The sequence below is a fragment of the Diplotaxodon limnothrissa genome, linkage group LG3 (genome assembly GCF_057381915.1).
Source record: "Diplotaxodon limnothrissa isolate DT_005_m linkage group LG3, D_limnothrissa_male_GT1.1, whole genome shotgun sequence".
NCBI lineage: Eukaryota > Metazoa > Chordata > Actinopteri > Cichliformes > Cichlidae > Diplotaxodon > Diplotaxodon limnothrissa.
In genome coordinates this window covers 32,741,896-32,754,820 of record NC_140598.1, presented here as the reverse complement: position 1 = coordinate 32,754,820, position 12,925 = coordinate 32,741,896, and the positions used below count along the sequence as shown (strand labels likewise).

Sequence of the window (12,925 nt, the reverse complement as noted above, 5' to 3'; positions counted from 1 at the left end):
AAGTTCTCTGATGTATAAAAGGCCCCAAAGTTCATATAATAGTTTTACTGGTGTTTATAAGTTTATATAAGTTCATGTAATGTTCCGTCTTCTGTCAGTTTGGGCCAGCCCACCTTCTAGTGACATCATCCGGTTAGTAAGGTGGGCAGTTTAATGGCGGCTGAGCAGTGTTGGTCCGGAGGGGGTGCACTGATTCCTGGGGCATGTTAGGTGTGCGTAAATGACAAGAAACCACACACACACACACCCAGACACACACTTATGTACACCCGCTGTGTTACAGCCCCAGAAATCAAGCGGTGACAATAAAGTGCCTCAAACGGAACCTCAAGCTCTCTCCTTCTTTCATGCTCTGGGCAATTTGGCCTTAAGTGGTGTTCTGGCCGACACACCGGGGTGACCGTAGTGCTCAAAGACTGAATCAGTGCCACAGCCGTGCCTAGCTTTGATATCTCCACTACATCTGAAGAGCCTTCAGTTCATCCACATTGCTACAACAAGAGATGTAACAGGGGTTATACAGAGAGAATATATTTCTCCCTCATTGGCTTCTCTTTCTAACTCTAGAATCAAATTCAAAATCCTTATATACAAGCTCTTGGCTAATCATAAAGACCTCACAAAACCATATCACTGTAATTTTAAGTTCATCTTATCATAGTTCTTGGATGGCAAACACAGCAAAGGCGTTAAGGAAATATTATCTCTGCCAAAAGATATTATCTTATTTTCATAATCTACCAAAACCGAATCCATGTGAGGCTCTAACACTATTTTCAACTTCATATTTGCTCCACGAGTCTCTTCTCCGTCTTTAAAATCTGCTTGAGTTTCACAGCCTGAAGCTGAATAAAATGGCTCCTGTTCACATGAGTGGCTTATTATGATTCCAAATAAAACTGGCTTTTGTGTTTGCCACAAGGCAGGGAAAAAAACTTATTTCATGACTCAATAAAAATATGAAACAGAGGAGCAAACTATCCATAAAACCTGATTAAAACAGCAAAGAAGGCCATAAAATGAAAGCTAATTTCTGAGCTAGCAGACAGAGTGACTCAGTGTGTTGCTCAAAGTACGTAGAGCAGAACAAATGCTTGTTAAATAGCCTTATCCTGAAACAGCAAACAACATGAAATCTCTTCTTTGAAACCATGAAACTGCAAACATTCTTTTAATTTGTTAAACTCTTGAATGATTCCCACAAGAGGAAGTCATCAGAGCCCTTCCTCGATGAAAATAAAACGCAGGTTCAACGGACTCATGATTTCACCACCAACACCAATTCATAAATGACTTGTCAGGGGTTGGAATACAGATGTCTTTGTTGTTATCTCCAAGTTAAGCCTCAGGCTATAAAATTCTAAACTAAATATTTGACAACTCTTCATTTTTGAGCTTGTTTTGTAGCAGAGATAGATTGATGACTCCCAAAGAGAATTTATACACATACATCTACCTTATCCAGACTTACTCACAGGGCCTTACTATGAACTCCAACCTGCTCAATATAAAATGCCAGCATTTTTTCAATGTTTTGTTGTTTTTTCTAATAAAAGGAAAAGCAATATTAGGCAATACAGATTTACTGTAGAATAGGTAACAAATGTTAAGTTTGGTAGGTCATAATAACTAGTTGTTCATTTCAGCCAGTGGTTCTCAAACTTTTTACATCATTCCCCACATGGCAGGAAGAAATATTTTCACGCCCCATCTAAATCTGCGACTTTATTTAGATAATAAACTCATTCACAATGAATCCTTCAGTAGTTTTCAGACAACGTTCATTTCAAACAACTGCAATATTTGTAATATTTGTCACTAGTCGTCTTCATTAGTCTGCAGCACTTCTTCTAAAAAGCAACAAGTTAAAACAGAATGTGAACATTGCCAAACATGGAAAAAATCAAGTTCAGTCTGTTTTATTTAAAAAAAAACAGAAATCCAGAAACTTGCGAACAGAGATGAAAAAGCCGTTGCAATATGACCGGGATACCACCAGATGCCCTCCAACTGAATCTTGCCACCAATTCTAAAGAGAATAATTCCAAACGAACTAATGCACTGATCTGTGTAAACCGACTTGGATGGATTGCAACATGTTGGTAATCTGTCTGCTTTTATTAGTCACACAGCAAACCTTCACCAGTTTGTCTGAGAGTGATTGCAGTCAGTCCAGTTATAATGGAGTGCTGCGTTTCTCTCCTTAATTAGTGGAGTTGGGAGTCCTGAATTGAGTGACTTATTTTATGGTCAGCTCACACTCTTTGTTTGTTTTTACGGTATCGTATTTTTTGGACCATAAGGCTCACCGAATTATAAGCGAAACAAAACAGTCAGATAAATCAAACTTTACTCAGTGAACTGTTCTTGCTTCCTCCACTTTCATACCATTGATTCATTAATGTTGAATTCTCTGGCAGCTGCTCTATTCCCATGTTGTTGCAGTATATTAATAACTAACCTCGTATTGTGGATGAATTCTCTCAGTTGTTCTCCTGACTGAAGTTTGGTCCGTGTATAGCATCCTGACATGCGATTGCATTTGTTCCTAACCTTCAGGAACTTTCACGTTAACTTTTATCGAGTGGAAAAAAAGTTAGCGTTCATCCTCCAGCTTCACTGTGTTTATGTTGTTATGCTAACATAGCTGTGCCGCTAGTGACCACGTAGCACATCATTATATACCAGCTAGCCCAACTTCAGTAACCCTACAAACGTCACTGCTGTTTAGTTTTCTGTCTTCATTTCTGTTGGAAGTGACAGCAGAGCTGTACATTTTAATTTTCTCAGAAATCTCTCAGTCAGAACATGCTATATTACATTTAGGTGGAAGCTAGGTCAGTAAGCACAACCAGACTTCATACACAAGGTGACCAGAGTATAAGGTGCACTGTCAATTTTTGAGAAAATTTTTGACAGATTTTAAGTGCGCCGTATAGTGCAGAAAATACAGTAGTCTTCTTTCCTTCTTTCTGTTCAATCTTTGGAAGTTCTTTGTTTTTGTTATTTTCTTGAACTCCGATAATGTTGAGGATTTCATATGTTGGGTTCCTGTCATCCATAGATTTAAAGACAGTAATAATTAGCACTCATATGGTAAATGGCCTGTATTTATATAGCACTTTACTAGTCCCTAAGGACCCCAAAGCGCTTTACATATCCAGTCATCCACCCATTCACGGCAAGCTACATTGTAGCCACAGCCACCCTGGGGCGCACTGACAGAGGCGAGGCTGCCGGACACTGGCGCCACCGGGCCCTCTGACCACCACCAGTAGGCAACGGGTGAAGTGTCTTGCCCAAGGACACGACGACCGAGACTGTCCGAGCCGGGGCTCGAACCGGCAACCTTCCGATTACAAGGCAAACTCCCAACGCTTGAGCCACAATCGCCCCTTATATACACTTTCCAAAGTAATTTAAGACCATCAGGTAAGGCAAATACTAAATATTAAATATTCATTTAGTAAAACACTATTCTCCAGGTTGATTTCTCTTCTATTTTATTTCAAATGTGCTCTTGGCTATGGAGCAAAGGCAAGAACACATCTGAAATAAAATATTTAACAGTACTTTTAGTCTGATGTCTACTGTTCTTGAGTTCTTCCAGAGGTTTTAGAAAAGACATTTGAAGATGTTTACTTTACTTTTCATGGTGTCTCCGTATTATGTGCTGTTTTAACCTAAGCAGTCATATCAACACAGGCGTCATATTCATCATTAAATAGCTACTTTCTTAACAAGTTATTGGAGACTCGTTAAGAAATGTTCTAGGAAAAAACTTGACTGTAACAGAAAGAAAAACATTTTTTGTGAACAACTAACTGTGGAAACTCTGGCAAAAGAAACACCGGTGTGGTTGAGGGATAAAAAAAAAGTTCTCTATATGCACTTTAAGTTATCTTTTTCACAAAGGCACAAGCGTCTGCTGTTTGTAGCTTTGTGTCTGTCACAAACACCTTCATCTATTGTTGCCATCAAAGCTTTCCAGTGTCAAAGGAAATGCTATTCTGCACTAAACCTGACATTCAGGAGCTGCAGATATTACAGCTGAACTCCTGTGAAGCAGGAATCCACTGCAAACATTCTCATTCCTGTGGTGTAAAATAATCCGTAAGTGTTATGGAAAATCAGCTGGGATCACACATGGCACACATAACAGGTGCTGTCACTTCCAACTTGCATAGTGTATTTTAATCCATGCTAAGTAGTTTTCTGGTCCTAAACCTGACAAAGTATTTTTAGAGCCTAAACTTACAATCAGACTTCTTAATTTGCAGTAAAAATGTTATTATACAGCATCCAAATATATTCAGGTTGTTTGATGAGTCTTATGAATCTTTGCATATATTAAAAGCTCTAACATCTTGGAAGCTTTTGCAACACTTCAAATAGAGGAAATTAACAGCTGGAAATAAAAGAGAGTGTCAGCCAACAAAGCAACAACAGATGTCAGTAAACAGTGAACAGCAGATACAGACGTCAGGATGATGCAGTGAAAAGCCGACAGGACTAAAACATCAAACTCATAAAAACAGCAAGAAAGGAAATCTTAAAGATTAAAAGTAGTTTAACTGAGATTAAACGAAAATAACATTTACTTACAAGATGATACACCAACAAGGACACAGAGAAAGAAAGTTTTAAAAAAGGAGGCAGAAAGGTAATACTGAAGGAGAAAAAGGGGGTAGAGAAGATAACAAGGAGGTAAAACAAGTAAATAAGGAGGTAGAGAAGCAATGTATAGAAAAGGAAACAATGAAGTGAGGAAGGAAACAAAGAGGCAGGAAATGAAACAAGGAGGTAAAGATTCAAATAAGGAGTTAGGGAAACAAAAGGGTACGTAAAGATGCAAAATAGGAGATAGAGAAGATAAAAAGGACATAGAACAGTGAATGGTGGTTAAGAAAACAAGGCAATAGAGAAGATAAGAAGTAAGCAAATAAGTAAACAAGGGGTTAGAGAAGCAAAAAATGAGGAAGAAGAGGAAACAAGAAAAATAAGAAAACATACATTTAGCTAAGAAAATGTGAGAAAGAAACAAGGGGATGGTGAAGGGAACCGGGAAATGTCAAACTATGCTTGAAAGATGAACATTAAATGAGGACACAGCAGCAGGGCTATTCTTATGCAGCTTCACTGTTTGACTCCTGCAGGACATTTGTGAAGAAAGTGGTTGTTTCGCTTGCCCACTGTGAGGAGACGCGTCACAGACAGCCGAACAGGTGAAACAGGGCCAACACAGAGAGACAAATGAAGAAAGAGCAGACAGAAATGTAAGAGGAAAAGAAAACAAGTATGTGATATGTGACAGCGCAGTGGAACAAATGGAAAAATGAGAGCCAACAAAGAAGGAAAACAACAGTTTCAAATTGACAGATGGAAAAAAAGATAAAGCACAGACAGATGTGTCCTCAGTCGTGCACAGAAATGTCTGCAGCGCTGCAGCATTTATTAGCTCTGAAAATTTGGAGCAAACATTTATTCAGACACAAGCTCCATCTAAGCCCAGAGACACGAAAATTGGCTCCCACACACTTCTGCTGGTGCCTTTTTATATTTTGTAGGGCCCCTTAGTGATCCTAACCTCACTATGACACACTTTACAGCTCTTTAAAGAGGAGGGCAGGATCCTAACATTTTATTACATTCGAGAAATATCTTAATTTGCAGGAAAGCAAAAAAGTTGTTCCTTTCTAACAAATGACATCTGCTCAGATTCCAGATCTATCAGTGAGTCTTATTTTTCGACAGTGTACTCTTCATTTTAAAGAGGTAGCAGATACTTAAACCGAGCATCAGCCTTGGAGGCTTAGAAGCAAAGCCAATGCTGCAGTTCCTCTAATGCCCACTTGGGGCTCCAAACGAGTCATTTCCCATAAACTCGCATCATTAAAATGTCAGTGTTTACAGCAGTAATAAACGTCCTGCTATCAAACGAAATGGTTGCGGTCTTTATGGATAGTTTCCTTCTTCATAACAGCTGTACAGGGTTATTCTTTTAGATTTTATTAGGGCTGAGGAGTGGATATGCAGATGCTTTAATTGGATGCACTTCATGCAGTTATCTAACAAAGATACAGCTTGCTGTGTGGTTAATTGTAGTTGACCACCCAAGTCCTTCGTGCTCCAGCTTTTGGTGAATAGATTTGCAGTGTTTCATTCCTGATGAAGCCCTAATCTCCTTTCCCTGCTCAAAACCGGTAGGAGATTAAAAAACCTGAACTGAATGAATGTTGATGTTGCTTCCACATAGAATACAGGAGGATACAGTTGGAGTTCAGATCAGATTATTGCAATGAAGGAATGAGACCCAACTGTCTTTGTTGCCGTTTTTTATTTAACAGCAACTAATCTGGTCAGTTCACGGTAGTGAACAGACATCAGAACAACATCTTCTTCTTTGAGCCTTTCTGATTTCTGAGCTTCCTGCTTGAAAATGTAATGCCTAAATTTAATTGATAATTTCTCTGCAATTACAAACTCTGTCCTTACAATCTTGGTATTAAAATAAAGCTAAAACTTGGGAAATTTCATCAGAGATGTAAATATTGAAGCAGATATTACTGTGTCAAAGTTACTGAGATTGGAACACAGAAATAGTAAGTAGATTTTATCCTCGCCTAATTTTATTTTTAATTTTTAGCATATAACCCTTTTAAAAATATGCCTCAGATCACATTTCATTCCAGAAATTCAGTAACTAACATATAAACATTATCTGTGCAAAGATTTATTTTTCTAAAGTGAAACAGTGAAAAATTACAGCACTGTCAATACATGAATATCCAGACGTTGTACAAATATGTCCAATTTTGGCACACAATTGGACACCATGCCAGTTGAATTTTTTAGGTATTAAAGAGCAGAAATTAATAAATTTTATTAACAGGCCTAAAAATGCTTTTGTTTTTAAGTATATTTTTGAAGAATTAACCACACGTTTACATGGTAATGGCCCTTTTCTGCCGTGCGCATGGAGCGTTTGATTGTCCTCTGGCCCTTTAAACTCCAAGGGGCTGTAACTTTGTTGTTGTTTTTTGTCAATTTGCGTGATTGACACCTCTTTTTAATCGTTTGAGCCAATAGATTCACAGTAACAATGCCACGTTCACGTCATTTCAACCAATCAGACGTTGTAATGCCAAAACCCACGTGGGCCCATATTTACTGCATGTGGCGTCTGTCCAGTCACGTGTGTATAGGTGGGTCTAAAATGGAGCATGTTGATGGAAAATGGCTCTGATATGGCTAGGTAGGCATGGTAACTACTGATAATCACGTGGCTACCGGCTACCGGCGAAAATAACGGAAGGAATCGGGAAGCCAATTTCTGTCTTAGCGCATTTGCGCTGCTATGTGTTTTTGTGGTCTGCTTTTGCGGCTCATTCACTGAATTTTGGTCAGAGTGTGGTGAAACTTGGTGTGTGGAGTCGGTAATAGCTCTGGAAGCTAACCAGCCTGTCTTTAGCCGGTTATATGAAGTCTGAAGAATTTCTGGTTCGGTTTTGTTTGTTTAGCGGACTTCTGCGCATTTACATAACTGCTCGTTTAATCATGGCTTGTTTTCGGTGTGTTTGGTGGTTGTAGAAATGGTTTATATGAGATTTTAGCTGATATTCAGAGGTTTCTGTGGATATCACACATGTCTGGACTTATATTTCTCAACCCATGTTATAACCAATTAAACGTGATCTCCTCCTTTTTGCCCCCGATACCGGGGGCGTGGGGCTTAAGTGTACTTTGTAATTTGTTGCATTTTGGATTTTCACTCATGGGAACAGGGTCTAAAGTATTCATGCAGGATCAAATATACACATACACCCCACTTACATTTGGTTAAATGTCCCTTAGCAAGTTACGCTTTGTTTTTGGTAGTCATGAGCAAGGTTTTTTGACTTCTATTATTTGACTACTCCTGACGGAATTGGTAGAGTTCATTGAAGCTGGTTGATTTCGTGACATAGACCTAGCTTTTAAGCGCAGTCCACAAATTTTCAGGAAGGTTGTGCTTTGGGCTTTGGGAGGGTCATTCCAGAAGTTTAATGTTACTGTTAGTTAATCTTAGCATGCTTTATCCATTCCAAAACCAGTTTTGATTTGGTATCAATGGACAAGTTGTATCCAAGTTTCAACCATCTGGCTGCTGATTTAGAGTGAAGTTGAACAATTTGGAGGTCCTCTTTCTTTATTATTCCATTTTGTTTTAATGCAGTGTACCACTGGCACCAAAACAGCCCCAGAGCATGATGCTACCACCACCATGCTTTACAGTTGGTACAGTGTTTTTAGGTTTGGAACATTCAACTTTACTCCTCCAAACATGTCACTTGCCCCAATGGCCAAAGAGCTAAATTTCCATCTAATCAGACCATTAGAATTTCAAATTTCAGTCAAGCTTGAATGGGTTGATTTCAGAACAGGGGCTTCTTTCTTCTCAGTCCATAGCAATGTAAAACTGTCTTCACTGTGGACAGTGACACTCGTTTTCCAGCAGCTTCTGGTTCATGGCACTCTTGAGTCTTGGTGGTTGCTGGTTTGTTTCTGAACATCTAACTGTGTGTGTGTGTGTGTGTGTGTGTGTGTGTGTGTGTGTGTGTGTGTGTGTGTGTGTGTGTGTGTCATTCACACCCATGATCATCATCAGGTGGTTTAGATCACTTTATTATCAATTAATAGATAGAAGATAACAATATATGCAGTACTTTGAAACAGCATTTTCTGTATCTGAGTGCTGAAGCTATACAGCAAATGGATGCAGCTTGCTAACCAAGCTAGCTACAGTAGGCTGATAACTTAGCACTCTGTCATCTTATGAAAACATGGTGACTTCTTGCTGTGAAACAAACTGCTAATGCTGAAGCTTCTAAATGTGTAACCAACGCATTGCATGCTAGTCTATCCTTTACATACAGTCTGTGATTTAAATGCATCACACAGACAAAACAGCAGCATCTGTGTGTGTGTGTGTGTGTGTGTGTGTGTGTGTGTGTGTGTGTGTGTGTGTGTGAGTGCGTCTATGTGGTATGGATTGACATTTGACCTGCGCTGTACCTGGGCTCCGGGGACATTTCGACTTTTTGCTGTGTATTCATGTGTCCCCCTAAAACATGACTTGTAAATGCATTTTTAAGTGTCTAAATAATAATTTTTTCTACTTCTTATGAGGTCATTATTTATCTTTTGACCTGTATTTGCTTAAACTGTAGTGTAAATTCATTTATTAAACTATAATTAAAAGATTTTCTGATTTTCTTAAAAGTCCACCTATACCCCTCACCTGATTTTTGTGTATTCCAGTGTATTGCACAGCGACGTTTCGAGTTAGAGTGGATGTGTGTAGGTACTGCAATTTAATACACATTTTCAATACACACGGCCGGAAGTCATTGTGATTGGTAGGCTATATATATAGGCGGTACCTACAGGAAACGGCGCCACAACTTTCGCGCGCGTGCCCTTTAACAAGTGTATGTCGACGGCAATACGAAGACGGATTAAAAACACAAAGGTAAGCCTTTTTTAATGTAAAATGCACCATGACTTTAATACTATATGAAATTATAGGTGCACAGGCCTATATTAAACTGGTTTAATTTATGCTTTATGGACTGTTAGTGAGTCTTTGAAGAAGTAAAACGGCCCCAGCGTTTGTCATTGAGTAAATAAAATAGGGCTGACGACTAACCGCGTCAACGCGATAAAGCGGGCTAACCCGTGTTAGGATTTACTCGGTGTTAAAGCATTATTGTGGCTTAAACGTGTTAATGCCGACATCGCGACTAACGCGATTAACAATTAAACCAGCGCAGTCTGAGTCAAAATCCCTGATGTCGCTGTTAGCTAATTTCGGGCAGTTTGTCCAATGTCTGTCCATTCTGCTGACAGCCCTAAAATAAAAGCAAGGGTATAAGTGTATTTAGTCGTGTATTTATTTATATGCCTGAAGAAAAAACTTCTTACAGTTTTGATGCCTAAGCTTTCTCAGTACTTGTATCACTCTCTGCAGTCGCCATTACAGAAATGTCACATGTCGCCATTTTGAGTACTAGGCCTTTAACATTTTAAAAGAAGGCATAAATTAGCACTATGAATAAGTCAGCTGTGTTTATGCTGTAAACTACACTACTGCTAGTTCTGCTACTACTGATGATGATGACAATGATGACGATAATCGTAATACTTTATATGCTTTGGTAATACAGCCAATCGTACAGGAGAACATGCGAAGGAGACGCATTCCTCCACGGGAGGATGCAGTCTGTCATGTTTCTGCTGGAAGGGACAAACTGGGACTTGATATCCACTACATAAATGCCTTCAAAGGTAAGTTGGTCTTTAGTTTGGATTAGATTTGGAGTTTTTCACTTTGTCTTTTGTCACTCACTTGGTATGCCTCTGCAATTCAGGTCGGGGCATTTTCACGACTGTTCCATTCCAAAAAGGAGACTTTCTTTTGGAATACAGAGGTAAACTCATAACAAAAGAAGAATGTGAGCGGAGACACAGAGTTTATCATGACAGCCTGAAGGTGTTCATGTTTGAATTCAAGTTTGATGGAAAACTCTGGTGGTGCGTATTATATCAGTGTAGTTTGATTAAGATTAAATGACACATTGCTTTTGATTTATGAAAAAAAAAGCTTCCTAACTAACTAGTTAAGCTAATACTTTTTTGCCTAACCCCACAGTGTGGATGCATCTCAAGAAGATGGGTCATTAGGCAGACTTGTCAACGACAACCACATCAGTCCAAGTGCTAAGATGAAAATATTAAATATCAATGGAAAGCCCCATCTATGCTTATTTGCAAGCAGAGACATAAGTCCAGGCGAAGAAATAGACTATAATTATGGTGACTCGGATTGGCTCTGGAGATGCAAGGTATTTCTACAATTGTACTTTTTGGAACTGATAAATTGCATACCCTAAGCCATTTTTACATTTGTACCTACTCAAATTGGCTTAACGTGACTTAGGGCATCTAGTTTTTCACTGAAATTGAGTATCACCTACTGTGCCTGGGGTAACTATAGCAATGCAGCCGAGCATCCAGTGATATAAATGCCACAGCAAGCATGGACGTCAAGGTGACAAAATGCCTGCTGCTCAGTCTATACTTTAGTGTTCAATTCAGGGATCACGCTGTTAATTTTGGTCGCTATTTCAAACATTTCAGAGTTTCAAAAATGATGGCTTGGATTTTCACGAAGGAGGCGCACTCATAACTTATCGAGTGACACCATTGACCAGCCACCTGGTGGCATTCAGTCTATGTCAAATTTTCTGATCACTTTGGATCACTTGGAACCTTGGTGCAGTAGTTACTGAAAAACTACATGGTACTATAACCTACTGGAAAAACAGGGGTAGGTACTAATGGAAAACAGGCAATTGTGATGGCTGCCACATCAAAGCCCTCTAAAAGCACTAAAAAAATATCAGCAGGTATGCAGAAATAAAAAATGGCTTTCGGTTTCTAAATTTTAACAGTGATTGATGTTTAATGTGATTCTACACAGCAAAATCTCCAGTGTTAAATTAACACTGGAGAGTGTCTATAAGGGTCCACACCTCTGAGTGTTAAATACAACACTGTTGAGTGTTAAATTAACACTTTTGACAGTGTTATATGTTTAAAAGTAACCTAGTCAGTTTTGAAGATTAACAATGGCTAACACTGAGCAGTGCTGATTTTCTAACACTGGAAAATAACTCAAAATGTTAGAAATATTCCAGTGTTAGAAAATCAGCACTGCTCAGTGTTAGTCTTTGTTAATCTTCAAAACTGACTAGGTTACTTTTAAACATATAACACTGTCAAAAGTGTTAATTCAACACTCAACAGTGTTGTGTGGACCCATATAGACACTCTCTAGTGTTAATTTAACACTGGAGATTTTGCTGTGTAGCCTCTTTAGTTAGATTCATTTTAAATTTTGTCCCTTGAAGATAAATGGGCCCTAGTGACAGTTCGTTGCTGCTACAGGTGATTGTTTTACTCCTTTAGCAATGGCTTAAAAAATAAAGAAATCACACTGACTATTTGTCTCTTAATCATAGGACCTTAAATTCTCTATACATGACAGTGAATATTTTAAAGACAATAGCTTGAAACTTATCTTTCTCATACAGTTTATTTAATGTTTCAAAAGCCTCTTCAAAAATGCACTGTATATTCATTTTCTATCTGTTACACACGAAGACGGAGACCAGCCAGATTCAGAAGACTGTGAGCTGCCTAAAGCCGCAACCAAACAGCTTTCCAAACAATGATCTGGACCTGAAACATCCAGAGCCTGAAAGGGTAAATATAATCCAGTGTACCACTTAATGAACTAATAATTTAATCTATCATCATTCTTTATGGATGCTGTGTGTGTGTGTGTTTGGCAGTCACCTGGGTGTGATGTGATTTACATGGACCGTGGCTTGTAGGTCCTTTTCATTGTTTCAAAGTGCAAGTCTGGATAACATCTGAGTGTGTGTGTGTGTGTGTGTGTGTGTGTTAACCACCCAAATGTGACTTAGGAGGACCACACTGTTATTGGGAGACTCCGTCAAAGTTTGCTTCATGGTGACATCACTCTGGTTTTAGGAGGGGTCTTCTCGTATTTCTTGACAGTTTGACCTACAGCATGCAGAGCTGACTGCATGTGCTTTGTTTCTATGTTGAAATTTTTTGAAACTCAGGCTTGAACATTAAGATAGATAGTACTATACAACTTCTTAACTTGTTTTAGGCACTTTTTACTGCTTTAGTGCATGGGCTCTCTCTGGCTGTGTACTCTGGCTTCTTCCCACAGTCCAAAGATGTAGCTTATGGGGTTAGGTTAACTGGTGATTCAAAACTGCCCTTTGGTGTGAATGCAAATGCTTGTCCTTCCATGTTAGACTGGTGATCTGTCCAGGTTGTACTGCCCTAT

At 38.9% G+C, this 12,925-nt stretch overlaps 1 protein-coding gene across 1 annotated transcript; it reads left to right on the top strand.

The window, feature by feature from the left end:
- The first annotated feature begins 9,195 nt into the window (after positions 1 to 9,195).
- On the top strand, positions 9,196 to 12,333 carry LOC146635435 (histone-lysine N-methyltransferase set-1-like). Its single transcript, XM_085350553.1, has 4 exons — positions 9,196 to 10,326; positions 10,410 to 10,572; positions 10,691 to 10,883; positions 12,205 to 12,333. The coding sequence occupies exons 1-4, from the start codon at positions 10,224 to 10,226 to the stop codon at positions 12,331 to 12,333; spliced, it is 588 nt and encodes a 195-aa protein (XP_085206679.1). The 5' UTR covers positions 9,196 to 10,223.
- The last annotated feature ends 592 nt before the right edge of the window (positions 12,334 to 12,925 follow it).